This window comes from Microtus ochrogaster, unplaced genomic scaffold, assembly GCF_000317375.1.
Source record: "Microtus ochrogaster isolate Prairie Vole_2 unplaced genomic scaffold, MicOch1.0 UNK77, whole genome shotgun sequence".
In the NCBI taxonomy this organism is placed as follows: Eukaryota; Metazoa; Chordata; class Mammalia; order Rodentia; family Cricetidae; genus Microtus; species Microtus ochrogaster.
The window spans coordinates 108,554-126,449 of NW_004949175.1; the positions used below are offsets into that span (position 1 = coordinate 108,554).

The 17,896-nt window shown below is 47.3% G+C and overlaps 1 protein-coding gene across 1 annotated transcript; it reads right to left on the reverse strand.

Annotated features, from left to right (window-relative positions):
• Positions 1–522: 522 nt before the first annotated feature.
• Positions 523–9,235, reverse strand: LOC101979937 (mitotic-spindle organizing protein 2-like). The gene is made up of 3 exons (XM_005370356.2): positions 8,819–9,235; positions 8,478–8,617; positions 523–808 (listed from the first exon to the last, which is right to left on the reverse strand). The coding sequence occupies exons 1-3, from the start codon at positions 9,067–9,069 to the stop codon at positions 651–653; spliced, it is 549 nt and encodes a 182-aa protein (XP_005370413.2). The 5' UTR covers positions 9,070–9,235; the 3' UTR covers positions 523–650.
• Between the last annotated feature and the right edge of the window lie 8,661 nt (positions 9,236–17,896).

Below are 17,896 nucleotides of genomic sequence, written 5' to 3' on the forward strand. Positions count from 1 at the left end.
TGATGCGGCATTCTAACGGCAGCAAAAAAGCTTAGCAATAGAGTCCAGTCGGGCATGGTGGTGTATGGAGTGTATGGACGTGGACTTTGGTCCCAGAACTCAGGAGGCAGAGGCCAGAGGACACTGAGTGCGAGGCCAGCATGGGTTATATAGGGAGCACTTGTGTCAAAAGAAAAAAATGGAGGATCTAAAACAGATCTGTGTGGGGAGTGTCCCCAAAATCCCTACAACTGGGTTAAATACAAAAGGGGAGGATTCAGGGGTAAAGTCGTGTTACTGATCTAGTTGGTGACAGCCCATCCATTTTCCATTCCTGGCTTGGGCTCACTGCTACCAGCACTGTGATGGGTTGGTCTTATAGGGAACATTTTAAATTCTTGAAAGCATGTTGGCTTGTTATTAAAAAGAACATCCATATACATATTTTCTTAGACCCCAAATAAAGATCCAAAACGGTAAAAACCACTGTTATGTCTCCTGATTATAGTTTGACTGTGGCAAAAACCAGAACTGCACACAGAATTCACCCTAAATCTGTGTCCTTTATTAGAATTCAAAAGTGGCAGAGAGAGACACTCAGCTTCTAAAGAAAGTACAGAGAGGACGGCATCTGCCTCGACTATGGTCCCATGTACAGACTCTGTTCCGGTCTATGTGCTGCTCCGGGAGTTACTTTTCCCAGGTCCTGCCACTTTAGGCAGCCTAGTAGCACTGGGCTGGCGTGGCATTCTCTGGATGGGTCCATCACGGCTTCCACGTTCTGCCACTAGGGGTACACCACCAAGAGTGGGGCCACCTCTGTTTCTTCCTAGAAAGAGATTGAACACAAGAATTAGGATGGACAGACTCCAGCTGCAACACTCACCAGTTGGTTTCCTGGGGGATGTGCTCATCCATCTGCTGTAGCAACCTGTTCCAGCTGCACATACGAGACTGCTAATCTTGGTTGTCACCTGGAATCGCTACACCTGGAAGCACCTAAAACCCAAGATGCCAAGACATCGGTAAGGGATTTTCTTAACTGGATTAGCTGATGTGGGAAGACCAGGGCTAAATCTGGGCCACGCCTTCTGGTGGCAGCCCGCACGAAAGGGCAGGGAAGGAGGAAGCTCTTGTCTTTCGCCTGCTTGCTCTCCTTTTCCCTGGTTCATCTATTCCGTTGCTGAAGCATTCCTCTGATAGTGTTAGAATCTACTTCTTTGGGATCCCAACATAGACTGAAGACCAGGAGCTCTGTAGGAAACCTTAGGGACTCTGGCACCAGACTGGAAATGCTACGCCAGCCAATCTTGTAAGCTGAACAATTTCTTGATCCATGGACTTTCTGTTGGACTGTATCACAGATTTCAGCCTGTAAGTCACTCTCATAAATCCCTTTCAGATATAATAGAATATAGTATTTTAATATATATTTTCATTCAATCAATTTTGTTCCTTTAAGGAACCCTGACTAATAAAGACTGGCACCAGGACTGGATCTAGAGAAGTAAAATTTGAAGGATGAACTTTGTAAGTATCTGGGACAGGTTTTCCAACTCACCAACAGCTACGGTTCTGATGTCTCTTCCAGTGGCATGGAGAACGCTACAAATCCACGGTGTGTACTATTTAAGCAACTTACACATAAATGCATCTGATTACCCCGATTCATCTATCATAGGGAACAAGTGTAACTGCACACTAGGTGGCAGTGTCTTTATATGTAAAACTGTTGGCAGTTTGTAGGGAAAAAAAATCAGGAAAATAGTGATGCTGGCTGGTTGCCTCTAGCATCTTTGGATGAACTGACAAAGTCTAAAGGTTTCAAAGTGAGCCCTGGAAGAGAATCTTCTCTTCAGCAGCCACAGAGCTCAAGTTGTAGAAAATCAGATTGAGGCCCTAAGACTGGCTGAGTTACAAAGGAAATCCAAGTCCCAGCCTCAGAGGGCGCTGGCAGTTAAAGGGCACTGATTGGTAAGGAATGGGAACCTGGAACTTAGGATGCAGGTGTGGGAGAGTGCTACAGAGGCTGAGGACTTTGAACCACCAGAATTTGAATGGTTTCTCTCTCAACCCTTAGAGGAGGATGTGTCCCTAACACAACCTGCAGTACTTTCTTTGCCACTTTGTCTAAGGGTATTAAAAGGAAGCAGCAATGAAGACTTTCTCTAAGGCGGTGCCAGGAAGCATAATACTGATGGACTCAGGGCCCACCAACAGTTGCCTTGGTACTGAGAACCAGATTTAAAGCTAAGCAGGCTCCTAGAGGGGCCATAGAGAGTGAAATCAGTGAAGAGGTAGTGTTATACAACTAAAGAGCTTACTATGACTCATTTTAGCAGAAAGTCTGAGAACTGTGCAGGCATGGGCTTAAGGATGGGGCTAGCCGTGGAAGGAACAGAAAACTTGATCCGGCTGAGTTTACTGACATAGGACCACTGAGTGGAGAATTCAGGTTTAACACAGAAGCTCCCGTGGTTTGGTTGGCTGGCTGGCATTTGTCAAAAGATGGTCCACTGTAAAGGAGCCCACTATCCCTTGGCTGAGTGTTAACAAAGGGATTTTTAGGCTCAGAGAAATCACGGTGTTAGAGAGGGTACATGTGTAAAGCCAAACTCTCCACAATGGGGAGGCCCAGAAGACATGCCCTCCAGTGATGCTAGACCACAAAACCATGAGAGGGCACCAGCACATTTAGAGAGCTCTGTTCTTGCTCTGTCCCTCAAGCCAGACCTTAGAGATGCTCACTGAATGCGTGTGATGGTTTTAACTGGGTCCTGCTGCAGGGGGAGCAGGAGACAGCCCAGATCCCACAGAGTCAGGTGAGTGTGGGGATCATGGGCAGGACAGACACAGCGACATCCATAATGGCCTGACCTCTAGCAGGCAGCACAGGCAGCTAATTTTATAGCTAGCCAGCTCCTATGCACCTTCGGTACTGGCTAATCAGTAACAGTGTTTCCAGGAGTGAGGCCTACTGCATCCTGTTTGATTTGTAGAAGCAGGGAAATAAACAAATGGATGTAGCTACACAGACCCCAGGCCCTAAGCCAATTTCCAAACCAGACAAGTTGCAGACCTTCTAGAACTCTTGGAAGGAAGGGAAGGCCAGGCCCCTATGAGGAAGGACTTTGCTAAAACACCAGAGAGTCTTACGGTTAACCTTTCTCCCATCTTTCCCCAGAGGGACCCGAGGCCTTTTAGAAGGCTGACTCTACACTGCGGGAAAGGAAACAATCAGACTTTCTGGGATCTACTGGATCCGGGTTCAGACATGACACTGATTCTGATTAACTCACTTCCCAGCAGAAGAAGTCTCACAGTGGGCCCGAAATCATGAATCCCTGGTCTTACCAAGGTCCCCACCCCTCCCAAACAGCTGCAGTTACAGCACCTACGAGGCAGCAGTGGCCTGGAGGGCTGGTTGGCCAGAGGCAGCACATGCTTTGACTCGGCATCCAATAAATGGTATGCTTGCTCCCACAGCCAGGATTCCCGGGGCCAGGAATCTAGGGGTGGAGAGGGGAATAGTCCCACTCGCTATTACTCCTAGTGACCATTAGGAGGCCATTTAGGAAAGGCGAATCAAGCGTGCCCTAGAGAGCTGTGATGGCCCCTAAACAGATGGCAGGAGGGACTCGGTGCCATGCACATTCACACCTGATTCAATCAGGCCCCACGGGCAGGAAGAGGTCTGAAGCCAAGTTCCCGACAGCTTCAGAGACGCTGTGATTTCCCACGTCCCTGGTGCAGCTTGCAACACTCAAGCCTCGGGCTTAGCTACGGATCGTTCTAGAATTCCTTAGAGGCTGAACCTCTGACCACTGAAATCACCCTCAGGGGAAGCTCGCCGATTCACGTGTTTTTTGACTTATAGTTTGCTCATGCTTGCTTTCGTTTAACTTATTTATTAAAAAAACGAACAAACAAAATCATAGCCAGAAAGGTGAGCAGGCCCTTGGACCAGGGCTTTCATTTAAAATGGTAGCTTCTGGGCTCTAGGTACTGATAGTAACTGAAAACCTAGGGAGGACATTAGGGCTAAGTAAGACAGGCTGGGAAGCAGGCTTGCCCAGAGGTCACATTTCCTCCCACGCGGATGGCGATGGCGCATCCCAGCCTCTGCACTGCAGACTAACACATGTCCCCTACTCGCCAAGGGTCCAGGGTCCTTCATTCTTCTCTTTGCTTTACCCTTGCTTGGCTGAAAGCTGGGAGCATGCAGGAGGGAGTCAGTGACCTGGAGGCACGACCCGCATTTTCCACCTTCCACAGGCTTGGAAATAATCTAGGACTGAGACTACTCCTCAATGCTGACCGACTTGTTTAGGGGAAATATTATGGCAAAATCCACAGAAACTAGCCCTACCTATGGTCAAGTTCTGTGATCACCCAAATTTCCTCAACCCTCCTGTCAGCTCCATACTCTGAGCCCCTCTCTGCAGACATAGCTAGCGTGTCTTTCTTCCCTGACTCAAGGCGTGTTACAGCTATTCCGTACGTAAAGTCCCCTAAGCCTTGGGTCACCCAACCTCCCCTTTGTGCTGCTTCTTTTGAATCCCAGCTGGCCTCACTGCAGCCTGGTTTGGAGTAGTCTCTTACAGAAACTTCCCTGTTGCTTCTTTTGAGGCAACTCTAGCATTGGGTTCAGCTCTGAAACACCAATTCTTCTTTGGTTTTAGAGACACAAATAACAAGAGGTTCAAGGGGGAAAATAAGAGAAAGAAAAAGGAAAAGAGGAGGCAAAGGAGAAGGAAAAGGAATAAGATAGACAGAGGAGGAGGAGGAGAAAAGAAATAAATTAATATTATTTTAATTAGTTCAAATTATCCAGTCTAATCAGCCCTCTATATCCTCTATGGATATGGCTTTTGCATCTATAGATTCAAAAGATTTCAGACTTAAAATGTGATTTATAAAAAGCTAAGTACAGTGATGCATGCCTATAATCTTATTTCTTCAGGAGGGTGAAGTAGAAGGCGAGCTTGGACCTAGGACTTCATGGCTAGTCTGTGGCCAGGCCTGGTAGCAGAGGTTGTAACCTTAGCTATGTCTGGAATAGGGGGACTGTGGGAAGAATCACAAGGTCAAAGCCTGACAGTGACGTAGCGAATTCAAGGCTGATCTGGGTAATTTAGTGAGACCATCTCATTATAGAAATGTTTTAAAAGGGCGGGGGAGAGGGAGCTGGTGGTCAAGTTCACTATTTGTATCCTGGCATATACAAAACCCTCGGTTTGGTTCCCAGCAATGCATAAGCCAGGCCTGGTGGCACAAGACCGTAATCTTACCAGACCAAAGACAGAGGGAAGAGATTACAAGTTCAAGGTCAATCTTTTCTCAAAGCAGCTACTCCGGGCCCACTTCCACCATGTTGACCAGATTGACCAGAGTCCCCTCCGTTCTCCCCAGCAGCTCTGAGGACCTTTTCTCCTAACTCCTCTAGTGCTCTGTGATTCCCCGGCCCTGAAGAACCTCTCTCTGCCACACTAGGCTGAGACTTCAATTTCCTTCCTGTCCTCCATCCCTGCCTTACTCTTAGTCCTGCTGCGGCCTGCCCTCAGGAGCTCCTCCTTCCAGCCTGACCCACCCCGTACCGACTCTACCTCTTGGGGAACAGAGGGTCTCCCTCATCCCTCCCCACCGCCCTCTAAACCTTCCCTTCCAGTCCATCTCCATTTCTTTGTGACTCCCCACTGACCTGCAAAACAGCTTCCTACCAGGGCCCCCTTAACCAACAAATTTGGCTGGGGCCCAGAACCATTCTCTACCAGGGATCCACAGTCATCACACTTGGCTGTGACTCAAGATCCCACAAAGGCCACAACTGGCTAGGACCTAGATTGGGCAATAGCAACCAAAGAATGGAACACTCGCCCAATAAAGGCAAGACCAGATACATATACCGAGAAACACCTCAAACACTGTAAATCCAGATGCCTATGTCCTACAAAAACACAAGCATGAACAACCAAGACAATATGCTTCTTCCAGAAACTGGCAACCCAATTGTATTAGGCCCAGGGAAAAACAACTCAGCACAAGACAAGAATTCAAATATAGCAATTATGAATAATAAAGGATCCGAAGGAGGATATGAATAAAGGCCTTAATAAAGACCACAAAAAGCAGGGCAGTGGTGGCTCACGCCTTTAATCCCAGCACTTGGGAGGCAGAGGCAGGCGGATCTCTGTGAGTTCGAGGACAGGCTGATCTACAAACTGAGTTCCAGGATAGCCAGGGCTACACAGTAAACCCTGCCTCAAAAATCAAAACATAAAAAAAAAATGAAAACACAGCTGATGAAATAATAAAAACAATCCATAACATGAAAGCAGAATTTAACAAAGAAACAGAATAGCTAAAGAAAACCCAAACTGAGATAAAACTGGAATGTCAAGCAAAAACCTTAAAGGTAAGCCTCACCAACAGATTAAAAAACGTGGCAAAGAGAATTTCAGGTCTTGAAGTCAAAGCAGAAGATAGTGGATAGCTCAAAGAAAATGTTAAATCAAAACACAGTCAGGCTCAAAACATTAAAAAAAAAAAAAATCCAGGACACTATGAAAAGACCAAACCTACAAATAATAGGTATAAAGGAGAAGAGATTCAGTTCAAAGTCACAGAAAAAAAAATATATTTTTTCAGTTTGGGTTTTTTTTTTTTTTTTTTTTGAGATAGGGTTTTTCTATAACAGCCCTGGCTGTCCTGGAATTCCCTTTGTAAACCAGGCTAGCCTCAAACTCATAGGCCTGCCTCTGCCTCCCGAGTGTTGGGATTGAAAGCATGCACCCCACTCACAGAAAACATTCTTAACAAAACCACGAATGAAAATGTCCCCAATCTAAATTAGGATGTAGCCCTTGGAAGCCAAATGGAACCTTACTGGTAAGCCGCAACCACGTGGCGATACACAGATAAATAGAAATGGGTTTATTTAAGATGTAAGAGCTAGCTAGAAATATATATAAGCTAATAGGCCATGCAGTATTATAATAATTAAGAGTCTGTGTGGTTATTTCAGGTCTGGGCAGCCGGAGAAAAACAAGCGGCCTCTAACTACGTTAGGAAGTGCCCATTGAGGAGCAAGAAGCAGACAGAATACCAAATACCTAGGATCAGAAAAGAAATTCCCCATGACACGTTATACACAAAATGCTAAAACTTAGACAGCAGGGTTCAGCTATCCAGAGGTCCTGCTGTGCTTGCAGCATCTTTTGGACGGATGCTAGAGGCTGAATAGCTGTTGAACTCATGGCCTGGAGCAATACCAATCTAGTCCCTACAGGAAAGCTATGGCAAATCTCAGTGGCTACCAGCTCTGTCGTTACAAGTCATCACCCCCCTCCAGTGGGTCACTTCACCACTGCTGCTACTTTCTCCATCCCATTTTTGGTTACTGAAAGGGTGGCTGAAAGATCTGTGTGTATGGACGCTAAGACACACACAAGCCAGAGATCTCTCTATGCAATTCCCAGTAGGAGAGGGCACATCAGCATCAAACGCAGACATGACACAGTAAAAAATGCCTGTGAAAGGAGAAAGCAGGCAGCAAGAAAACCAGAGTGAGGCATGGGGGTAGGGAGGCAGGTACGCATCAGCTGGGCCTTAGAGCTGAGCCGGAAAGGCTGCAGGCCTGAAGAAAAGAATGGCCTGGCTTCTGCTCCTGCCAAAGAAAGGAGGGCCAGAGAGACACAGGTTGAACAGAAAAAGGGCGGGTCAGTGAGCATGTGTGGGTCCCAGGCCTGACAGTCCCACTGGGCCAGGTCAGCACGTGACCCCATTTGGGTGCCTTCCAGGTTCTTCCTGTGCTTTCAGGCAGGGGTACAGCCTTGGATCTCCATCCACTTGCCTGGGAAGACAAAGTGTATTTCAGAGTGTTCCCACAACCAAAGAGAACAGATGCATCAGACAGGATGTGTAGGTGCAAGGACCTGAGATCCCTCTGTTACACTCTGGCTACCACTATCTCTTATTCACCAACCCAGGCAGGACCACAAGAGCAGGGAAGCCCTTCACACCTGAGCAATGGGTGCATCTTTCTGTCAGACTTCTGCTCTGTGTCCCAAGGCAGTCAGATGGCTCCAGTCCTGCAACCCAAATAATCCCCAGATAGGAGGTGAGCAGGCCTGACCAGCGTTGAAGAGCTAGACCTGGGTGTGGGAAGGATAGATAAGGAATTCTCTGCCCTGTACTCTGTGTCAGGTAGATGGAGACCAAAGCCATGTTTATTCCAGTACCTGTGGAATGGAGACATGATGAAGAGGTGGGAAGGAGTCAGCCAGAAGGACCCTAGCCTGGTTGGAGCAACCCTTGATCCATCAGTGTGATCCTAAAGGTGGAGCCAACTAAGGTCCCTGGAAGTTGAATTGGTCTGCAGACCGTGGTAGAAGAAACACAGGCAGGCTGAGCCATTCCGAGCCAAACCAGCCTGTGGTTCTTCACCCCTCCCCCCAACCCTGCCACCCTCCACCGGAAGTACCCGGCCCACTTCTAACCTCGGGTCTCTGATGTGGACAGAGATATGGCTACCGAGTCCTGGGGATCGCTCGCCAGCCGTTGTCCAGCACACATGGACTTCAGTATCTGGAAGACGGCCAGGGGAGCCACGTTCAGATTCAGCAAGTCCACCAGGATCCTGGGGAAACAAATGTGGTGCTTAGCGAAACCTGAGCCCCTCAGTGCATTCGTTCCATGTGTGGAGCCAGCTGGGCCACCGCCATGGAAAGGCGTACAGAGACCCGGAGTTTTCAGAGTAGCGGATCGGGGCCGGAGGGGTTCTGAGGCAGGCTCATCTGCAGGGAGTGTGAGCTCGAAGCCCTGACCCTTGCCTTCTCACTTGAAAACATCCGGGTCGATGACGGTACCAGCAGCCTGTGCAAGTTCGTACAGCTCCATTTCCTCGGCTTCCAGCGCCTTCTTCCGCCGAAGCGACAACTTTTGCAGCGTCGCCGCCTCCAGCCCCGTGGCTGTGCCCAGTCCGGCACCACCACCCGCTGCCGCCATCAGCGCAGCCTGAAAAAAAGGTGAGCGTTGGGCCCAGGCCGCCAGGAGATTCCACAGCGCCTCCTGCTGGCCACCCGTTTCCATGCAGGGTCCCCGCCGGTCCCAGCCAGGCAGCTCCAGCCAGGAGGGCGGGGCGGGGGTAGGGTCGGGAGGAATCTTTTCCTAGTTGATTGTTTGACTTGTACTGAGTGCCTTGTGTACACAGGGCAGTGTCTTAGGCATGGGGATGGTACGGTGGAAAGCAGCACCCAGAACCGTGCCTGGCAAATACTGGATCTTGGTAAATGCCTGTTAGACCACGGGTATTCATGATTGCATGTAATTATCTCTTCTGCCAAGGGTCCCTAAACAGTTTTTGCTTTTAAGCAGCACACGCATTCCTTCCCACTGAAATAAGAAAATTTAGACGTAAGAGGGCACTGACGCATCACTGCGCACGCGCCTTTGTGGCCAACCGCTGCTCTCCCTACTCTGAGGCGTTGGGCTGTGCGCATGCTCCTTTCCCTGGTTGGGAGGCGTTTTTTTCAGATGCGCCAGAGGCGTGTCTTGATGACAGCGCAGCTAGATACGCCTTTCCCTCCCATACTGTGTGGCTGATAGTGGTTGCGGGTTTTGAAGCTAGGTGAACCCACACAAAGATCAGAGATGAAGTCAGTAAGTCACTTTGACCTGTGTGATGAGAATGGTAAATGTTTGACCCGCCACCGTGAGACAAATGTCACTGCCGTCCGTGCAGGGTGGACCTGAGAAGGGGACCAGGAGGGGCATTTTAGATTTGTGCAGTGGCATCTGGGAGATGATTTGTCTCATAATGCTTTGGACATTTTTAAATGTCTTTTGCTTATATACTATGGTTTTCATTTATGTGTTTTCATGGGTTTTTGTGTCTGTGTTTCTGTGTGTGTATCTTGTGCTTTATCTTTGTTTTTTTTTTTCTCTGTGTTTTATTTTGGCTTTTTTTTTTTCAGTGTGCCTGTTTGTTTGCTAGAGGGAGAGAAAAGTGTTGGGTTGAGTAGGTGGGGAAGTAGAGAGGATCAGGGAAGAGATGAAGGAGGAGAAACCAGGATCGGATTATAGGGTATGAAATTATATTCAGTAAAAATAGATATATGGGATGAATAGTCTCCGTTCTTAGAAAACTTTGTCCATTGCTGAGAGTTTAGAGCATCTATTCAGTACTCAGCCTGTCTTCTTTCTTCCCTGCACTGGACACAGATATCCTAGATCTGCTGGTCCTCATTGCTTCTCACCACCTACACTTTGTGAACCTCTGGCCAGTCACCAGGGTCCAGACCTCAGGACTAAACCCTGGGGTGGATTTGCAGTCCTGGCCCTCCAGGCTGCAGACATGGCTTTCCATGTTGAATGTGGCATCTGTCACAAATGAGGATCATGGTGACAGGAAGCTGCTGGTGACTGTGAAGAGCCAGTGCTGGCCATGGGGAATGAGTTTGACTCCAGGAACAGACATTACAGGATGCATGTGCATCTGGTCCAGCACCTGCTTCCCAGGGCGGAACATCCAGATGCTTACTTGCAGAATTCCATAACATTTCCTCAGGATTTGTGCAGAGCTATGGCCATGATGTACCTGTAGGTCCTGTCTCTTCATTTCTCATGGGGCTGATGGGCTTGCATGGGTGGAGGTGGTGGCGGCTCCTGGATCCAGCTCCTATTGCTCAAAGCCCCCATTACTAATAACAGGAGGTGAATCCCGATGCTGTGCAGCCCTATCCTAGCATAAGAGCTGTTATCTCTATGAGATCAGCTGTGACTGTTTGTAAGAGTGTATCTCCTCAGCCTGTAGACGGCTCTAATCCTTCATAGAAGTGAGGGCAAGGTTTGGTCATTGGACCCTCACTTAGTTGCTCCACCTGGCCCTTTGCTTACAGTTCTGCCCTGATCATGCATGGCTTCAACTCCAGGCAATGCCAGAGCGCTAGTGCCTTAGTTAAGGTTTCTGTTATTGCAGGGAAACACCATGACCATGAAGCAAGTTGGGGAGGAAAGGGTTAATTTGGGTTACACTTCAACATCACTATTCATCACTGAAGGAAATCAGGACAGAAATGCAAACAGGTTAGGTCCCAGAGGCAGGAGCTGTTGCAGCCATGGAGGGGTACTTCTCATGGTTTGCTCAGTCCTTTTTCTTTTGAGACAGGGTTTCTCTGTAGCTTTTGGAGCCTCTGTCCTGGAACTCGCTCTGTAGACCAGGCTGGCCTCAAACTCATAAAGATCCCCCTGCATCTGCCTCCCAAATGCTGGGATTAAAGGTGTTTGCCACTACTGCCCAGTGAACCCTCCTTAGACGTATAGTAGTACCCAGGACCATCAGTTCAGGGTGGCACCACCCACCCAGGGCTGGACCCTCCCACATTGATCACTAAATGAGAAAATATAGCTGGATCTCATGCAGGCATTCATTCTCTCCATGGAGACCCCTTCCTCTGATGATCCTAACTTGTGTCAAGTAGACACACAGAACCCAGCTGGATCGTAAAGGCTGAGGGAGGGGATTGAGGGCTCTTGTACTAATGCACACACACACTCCCTCACACACATTATCAGCTCGCACATATCACACACACGTAATCTCAACACACACATGTACATTGTATTGGCTAGTGTTTTGTCAGTATGACACACGATAGACTCATTTGAGAAGAGAGAACATCAGTTGAAAAAAATGTTCTCTTCGGACTGACCAGTGGGCAAACCCGTGTTCCATTTTTTCTTTCTTTCTTTTTTTCTTTTCTTTCTTTTCTTTCTTTCTTTCTTTCTTTCTTTCTTTCTTTCTTTCTTTCTTTTTTTTTTTGATGATTTATATCGAAATGCCCAGCTGACTATGGGCGGTACCAAACCTGGACAGTTGGTCCTGGATGGAATAATAGAGCAGGCTGAGCAAGCCATGGGAAACAGCCAGTAAGCAGCTCTTCTCCATGGCCTATGAATCAGTTCCTGCCTCTGTGCTCCTGCCTTGAGTCCATCCCCTGACTTCCCCAGATGATGGAGCATAACCTACAAGTTAAAGTAAACCCTTTCCTCCCCAAGTGGATTTTGGTCATGGATTATATCACAGGGATGGAGACCTTAGCTAAGACACACGTCTTTGCACATTCTTTTACACTTAGAAATGGACACTTCTACTCCAGAATCCTCACATATACTTACACTGTATTGTACACTCAGGATTATTCTCATGTTGCATGCAATTTTATATGCTCACACACCTGCATACTTAAGTGAACACAGTGTTAAACACAGTCTCACACAGACATGCTTAAAGATGTAAACATGGTTGTCTGTGTACACAATCACACGGTCATACCTTTACACGTTCTTCATACATCCTTGCACATGCTTACATACTCTGTGTGTGTTAGTTTTGTCAGCTTAATGCAAACCTAGACATTAATTGAGAAAAAGAAATCTCAGTGGAGGAGCTGTCTCTGTCAGTTTGGCCTATGGCCATATCTGTGTGACATTTCTTTTCTTTTTTTTTAATTCTTTTTTTTTTATTGAGAAAAGGAAAAAAAAAAAACAAGTTTCCACCTCCTCCCAGCCTCTCATTTCCCTCCCCCTTCTCCCATTTTTTTTTGGTTTTTTGAGACAGGGTTTCTCTGTGGTTCTGGAGCCTGTCCTGGAACTAGCTCTTGTAGACCAGGCTGGTCTCGAACTCACAAAGATCCGCCTGCCTCTGCCTCCCGAGTGCTGGGATTAAAGGCATGCGCCACCACAGCCTGGCTGTGTGACATTTCTTAATTACTGCCAATGAAGGAAGACCCAATGTGGGTGGTGTGATTCTTTTTATTATTATTATTCATTTTACATTCCAACCACAGTTCTCTCTTCCACCCCTCCCTTGTCTCCCCACCCCACTCCCCATCCACTCCTCCCAAAGGGTAAGGTCTCCTGTGGGGAGTTGACAAAGCCTGGCACATTAAGTTGAGGCAAGACCAAGCTTCCCACCTGCATTAAGGCTGAGCACAGCATCCCACCATAGGGAATGGGCTCCATAAAGGTATCTCGTGCACCAGGGATAAACCCTGGTCCCACTGCCAGGGGCCTCTCAATTGACCAAGCTACACAACTGTCTCCCACACGTAGAGGACCTAGTTTGGTCCCATGCAGGCTCCATAGCTGTCCGTCTAGTGTGTGAGTTCCCACGAGCTTGGTTCAGCTGTCTCTGTGGGTTTCCCCGTCATGCTCTTGACCTCCCTTGCTCTTATTATCCCTCTTCCCTCTCTTCGACTGGATTCCGGAGCTTGGCCTGGTGCTTGCCTGTGGATCTCTGCATCTGGTTCCATCAGTTACTGGATGAAGGCTCTGTGATGACAATTAGGGTAGTCACCAATATGATTACAGGAGAAGGCTAGTTCAGGCACCCTCTCCACTATTGCTTGGGGTCTTAGCTGGGGTCATCCTTGTAGATATTTGGGGATTTCCCTAGCACTAGGTTTCTCCTTAATTCCATAATGGCTCCCTCTGTCAAACTATCTCTTTTATTGCTCTCCCGTTCAGTCCCTGCCCCAACTCCACCATCCCATTCCTTCATGTTCTCATCTCCCACCTCCCACTCCCTGTTCCCCCATCCCCACTTCCAGTTTACCCAGGAGATCTCATCTAATTCTTCTTCCCAGGGCTATCCATGCATCTCTCTTAGGGTCCTCCTTGTTACCTAGCTTCTCTGGAGCTGTGGATCACAGTCCAGTCATTCTCGCTTTACATCTGGTATCCACTAAGGAGTGAGTACATACCATGTTTGTCTTTCTGAGTCTGGGTTATTTTTTTTTTCTAATTCTATCCATTTGCCTACAAATTTCATGATGTCACTGTTTTTTGTTTGTTTGTTTGTTTGTTTGCTGAGTAATACTTCATTGTGTAAATGTACCATTTTTTTATCCATTCTTTAATTGAGGGGCATCTCAGCTATTTCCAGGTTCTGGATATTATGAATAATGCTGCTATGAATATGACTGAGCATCCTTTGGGTATATATACAAAAGTGGTATTGCTGGGCCTTAAGTTAGATTGATTCCAAATGTTCTGAGAAGTCACTGTACTGATTTCCAAAGTGGCTGTACAAGTTTGCACTCCCACCAGCAGTGGAGGAGTGTTCCTCTTACTCCATATCAAACATAAGTCTGCTCTTGGGACTGGGGAATCTGCTGAATGCTCAGAACATAATGGACATTTTAGTTGTGTTTTGGAAGGTTTGCAGACAGTGGAAGCCTGTCTTGTGAGATTTCAGAAGGGAACAAGAACTGTAGTGGGAACTGAATTAGAAACTATTGCTGTCACTTTTTGCCTAAGAATCTGTGTGTGATGGTTCTGCTCGGGCTGAAGAAGACCTGCACTTGCCACAGAGATCAGTATCACCAAAGTGGAACCACTTGTGCTCCAGTGGACAATAAGAAAGGACTTCTAAGTTGTGCCCTGAGTGGTCCAGGCTACATAAGAGGAGAACTCAGCAATGTAACAATTATCCACATGGGCCTGGTTTTGAAGGTATGAAGTGGTCATGGAGAACACCCAAGACTTGACAGTTTGTAGAAGGGTCAGAGTTACTCTAAAGATACCCTAAGAAGCCACAGTTGCACCTAAGACCCCAGAATGTTGGAGATGCCAGGACTGTGGGACATCTGTGAAGGAGAGCTGTAGGTGTGGGCTAGAACCAACCAGCCCAGATGAAAGCTCTGTGTGCTGTGGATGGATGAGGTGGACTGTCTACCTGTCTGGGGACCATACCGTAAATCCCACATACCGGACACTGAGCTTGAGAATTTGGTCTTACACTGCTAGCTTTTGGTTTCTCTTTAGTTTGACTTTTTTTCTTCTGTATTTTCCTTTTGGAATAAGTATGTTTAGGTATGTAACTGTTTTCTATTTTGTAAGAGTCCACACTGAAAAAGACTTTGGACATTTGAAATGTTGGGGTTTTTGAAGACTTCAGGAGCCTTCTGGAGTTGGTCTTATTTTATATCATGATATTAACATAAGACTTTTGAGACAATGGATGGATTATGACTTAGAGTGGTGTGTTTGCATATGAATTGACAAGGACTGGCTGGATTGTGCAGTTTTAACTCAGTTTGACAACTTGGAATCACCTGGGAGAAGTCTCGGTGATGAGATTTTTAAGTTAATTCGCGGGGACTGTCTTTGAAGGATAGGATTGATTCTTAATCGAGGCAGGAATATCCAGTGTGAGTGTGGGAGGCACAGTTTCGTGGAGTGGGTCCTGAACTGGAGAAGAGTGAAGAAAGCAGCAGGCATGCCAGGATGCGCATATTCTCTTTTGTTTCTGTCTGTGGAGGTCATGTTCTAGCTCCTCAAATTCTTGTCTGGACTTTGCTGCAATAATGGATGGAAACCTGAAACTGTAAGCCAAAGAAACCCTTTCCTTTCCTAACTGGCTTTTTGTCAAGAGGTTTAATCACAAAAAAGAAAGAAAGAAAGAAAGAAAGAAAGAAAGAAAGAAAGAAAGAAAGAAAGAAAGAAAGAAACTAGTTCATTCACCCACACTTGTTTTTGTTGATAGTTACAGAATTGTATCATTGTAATGTATTCCCTGTGCTCCTCACACTCAGTCAATGATAACTGTGACTTGGCAGTGAGCTTACTAGTGCCCGAGCAGCAGGCTACTGCTCCCCAGCTCCTCAGCTCTTTGTCTGTTATTTATAGGTGTGTCTGTCCCATCACATGGTAGAATCTTCCCACTTCCCTAATATACTTTCTGAAAGTTTTGCAAAGAGCCAGTCTGGAGTCAAAGAGGGGGCTTATACAATCTCAAGAATGAGAAATATTTGCATAAAACACCCCCACATTAATGGCAGCTAAGAATAAGAAGGGTCAGCAGCCAGCATCTGGTCTCGCAGAGAAGAGCAGGAAGCAGAGGTTGTAGCATCTTCCTGTGAACTGGGCTAAATTGCTTCTCACTCCCTTGCTCACTGCAAAGGGACTTTTAGATGACTTTTGGAAGACAATTGGCTACCCCTTGGATGGTATCCTCTCGTTCAGCCTTGGTTCTGGATGGTCCTAATTGGTGTTGCTCATTTTGTCAAAGACCGTGGACCAAGTTGGCACCAACTCAGCCTCACATTGTTTCAAAGTCTCCTGTTCCTGGAGCAGCAGCGATCTCGGGAGCTACTTTGTAAGCAGGATCAGCACTGGGATGGTACCCCAGCTGTTGTTTTCTATAAAACTTTATTAATAGACTATCTGGGGTTCCTAATCAGTTCTCTGGCTCCATTGACAGCTCCTCCGACTCAGCTTCTCTGACCGTAGCTGATCTGAAGACCGAGGATGAGGCTGGTTGTTGTGTCTGTCATGTGATAGCAGCAGTAGTCAGATGGGGTTGGGATGTAAGACAAAAACTCCCCCAGATGGCCCACCCTGGGTCAGTGCTACAGCTGTCTCAAACAGGGAAGATTAATCCCTGTCTCCTCAAGATCAGTCCTCAAGACAAGATCAACTGTGTCTCCTCTTCTCGTACTAGGATGTCAAATCATGGCTTCCACTGTACTAGATTCTCTTTCTATGTATTGATGGCTGACCGCATGCATTTATTATAGGGCCAACCCTTGTCAGAGATGTAGTTGAAAGCAGAAATTTTGAGCACCTATACAGTTCTTTCTAATTGAAAATAGATTCTTCTCTCGTGTAGTACATCCAGACCATAATTTCACCTCCTCCCACTCCTCCTAGCCTCTCCCCCCCTCCCCTCTCCACCAGATCCACTCCCTCTCCATCTCCCATTAGAAAACAGCAGGCCTCCAAGATATAACAATCAAATACAGTACGACAAAGCACAAGCCCTTGACAAAGCTGGGCAAGGCAACCCAACAGGAGGAAAAGAGGCCCAAGAGAAGGCGAAAGGTCGGAAACACACCTGCTCTCACTCTTAGAAGTCCCACAAAAACACCAAGCTAACAGCCAAGACAATACTCAGAGGACCTGGTGCAAACACATGCAGACCCCATGCTTGCCACTTCAGGCTCTGTGAGCCCATCTGCACCCTGCTCCGTTGATTCAGAGGGACGGGAACGTGTCTTCCTGCTCTCCCCCCACAACCTTTCCTCCCCTGCTTCCACGGAATTTCCACAACTCCGAGGAGAGGAAGGGTCTCTCTGTCTGTATAATGCCAGTCTGTGGGTCTCTACAGTTGCTGCCAGAGGAAGCCTCTCTGATAACAACTTGATAAGGTTCTGATCTATGAGTATAACAGAATACCATTAGGAATCGTTTCATTGATTTTTTTTTTCTTTTTGCCCGTCTTGTTTGTTTCTAGTCTAGGTCTGTGGGCTATCCCGTCTCCGGTTCCTGCCATCCAACCTGTGTCAGCTCCCTCTCATGGCCCAGGCCTCAAATTAAAACAGAAGTTGGTTGGCCACTCCCATGCGCTCTGCACCACCACTGCCCCAGCACATTTGCAGGCAGGGTGCAGATGGGCTCACAGAGCCTGAAGTGGCAAGCAAAATTAGTTACAAAGTAGCAATAATTTTATGGTTGGGGTTACTACAGCATGAGTAACTGTATTAACTAGTGACAGCATTAGGAAGGTTGAGAAGCGCTGCTCTAGAGGCCTCACAGAACCGAAGGTGAGCTTCAGCTATAAAATACCCAAATTGTTATGTGCTGACTGGGTGCGCTCTCAGACTGGACCATGTGCTGCCCCAGGAGCCAGGCTCCTATTCAGACTCTCTGGCCCTCTAAATTTATATACTGCGCTTGCTTTGTGTGTGCCCTGCCTCAGTGACCTGGGCCAGCCCTCAATGACCTCCTAGCTGACAGGTAATTCCCCAAGGTCACGGTCCCAGGCAAATGCAATCTGGGTACTCCTCCCAGCCAGTTAGCTAGTGACTGTTCCGTGACAATTTCTTTTGTTGTAACGTGAGCAGGGTCCTGTTTG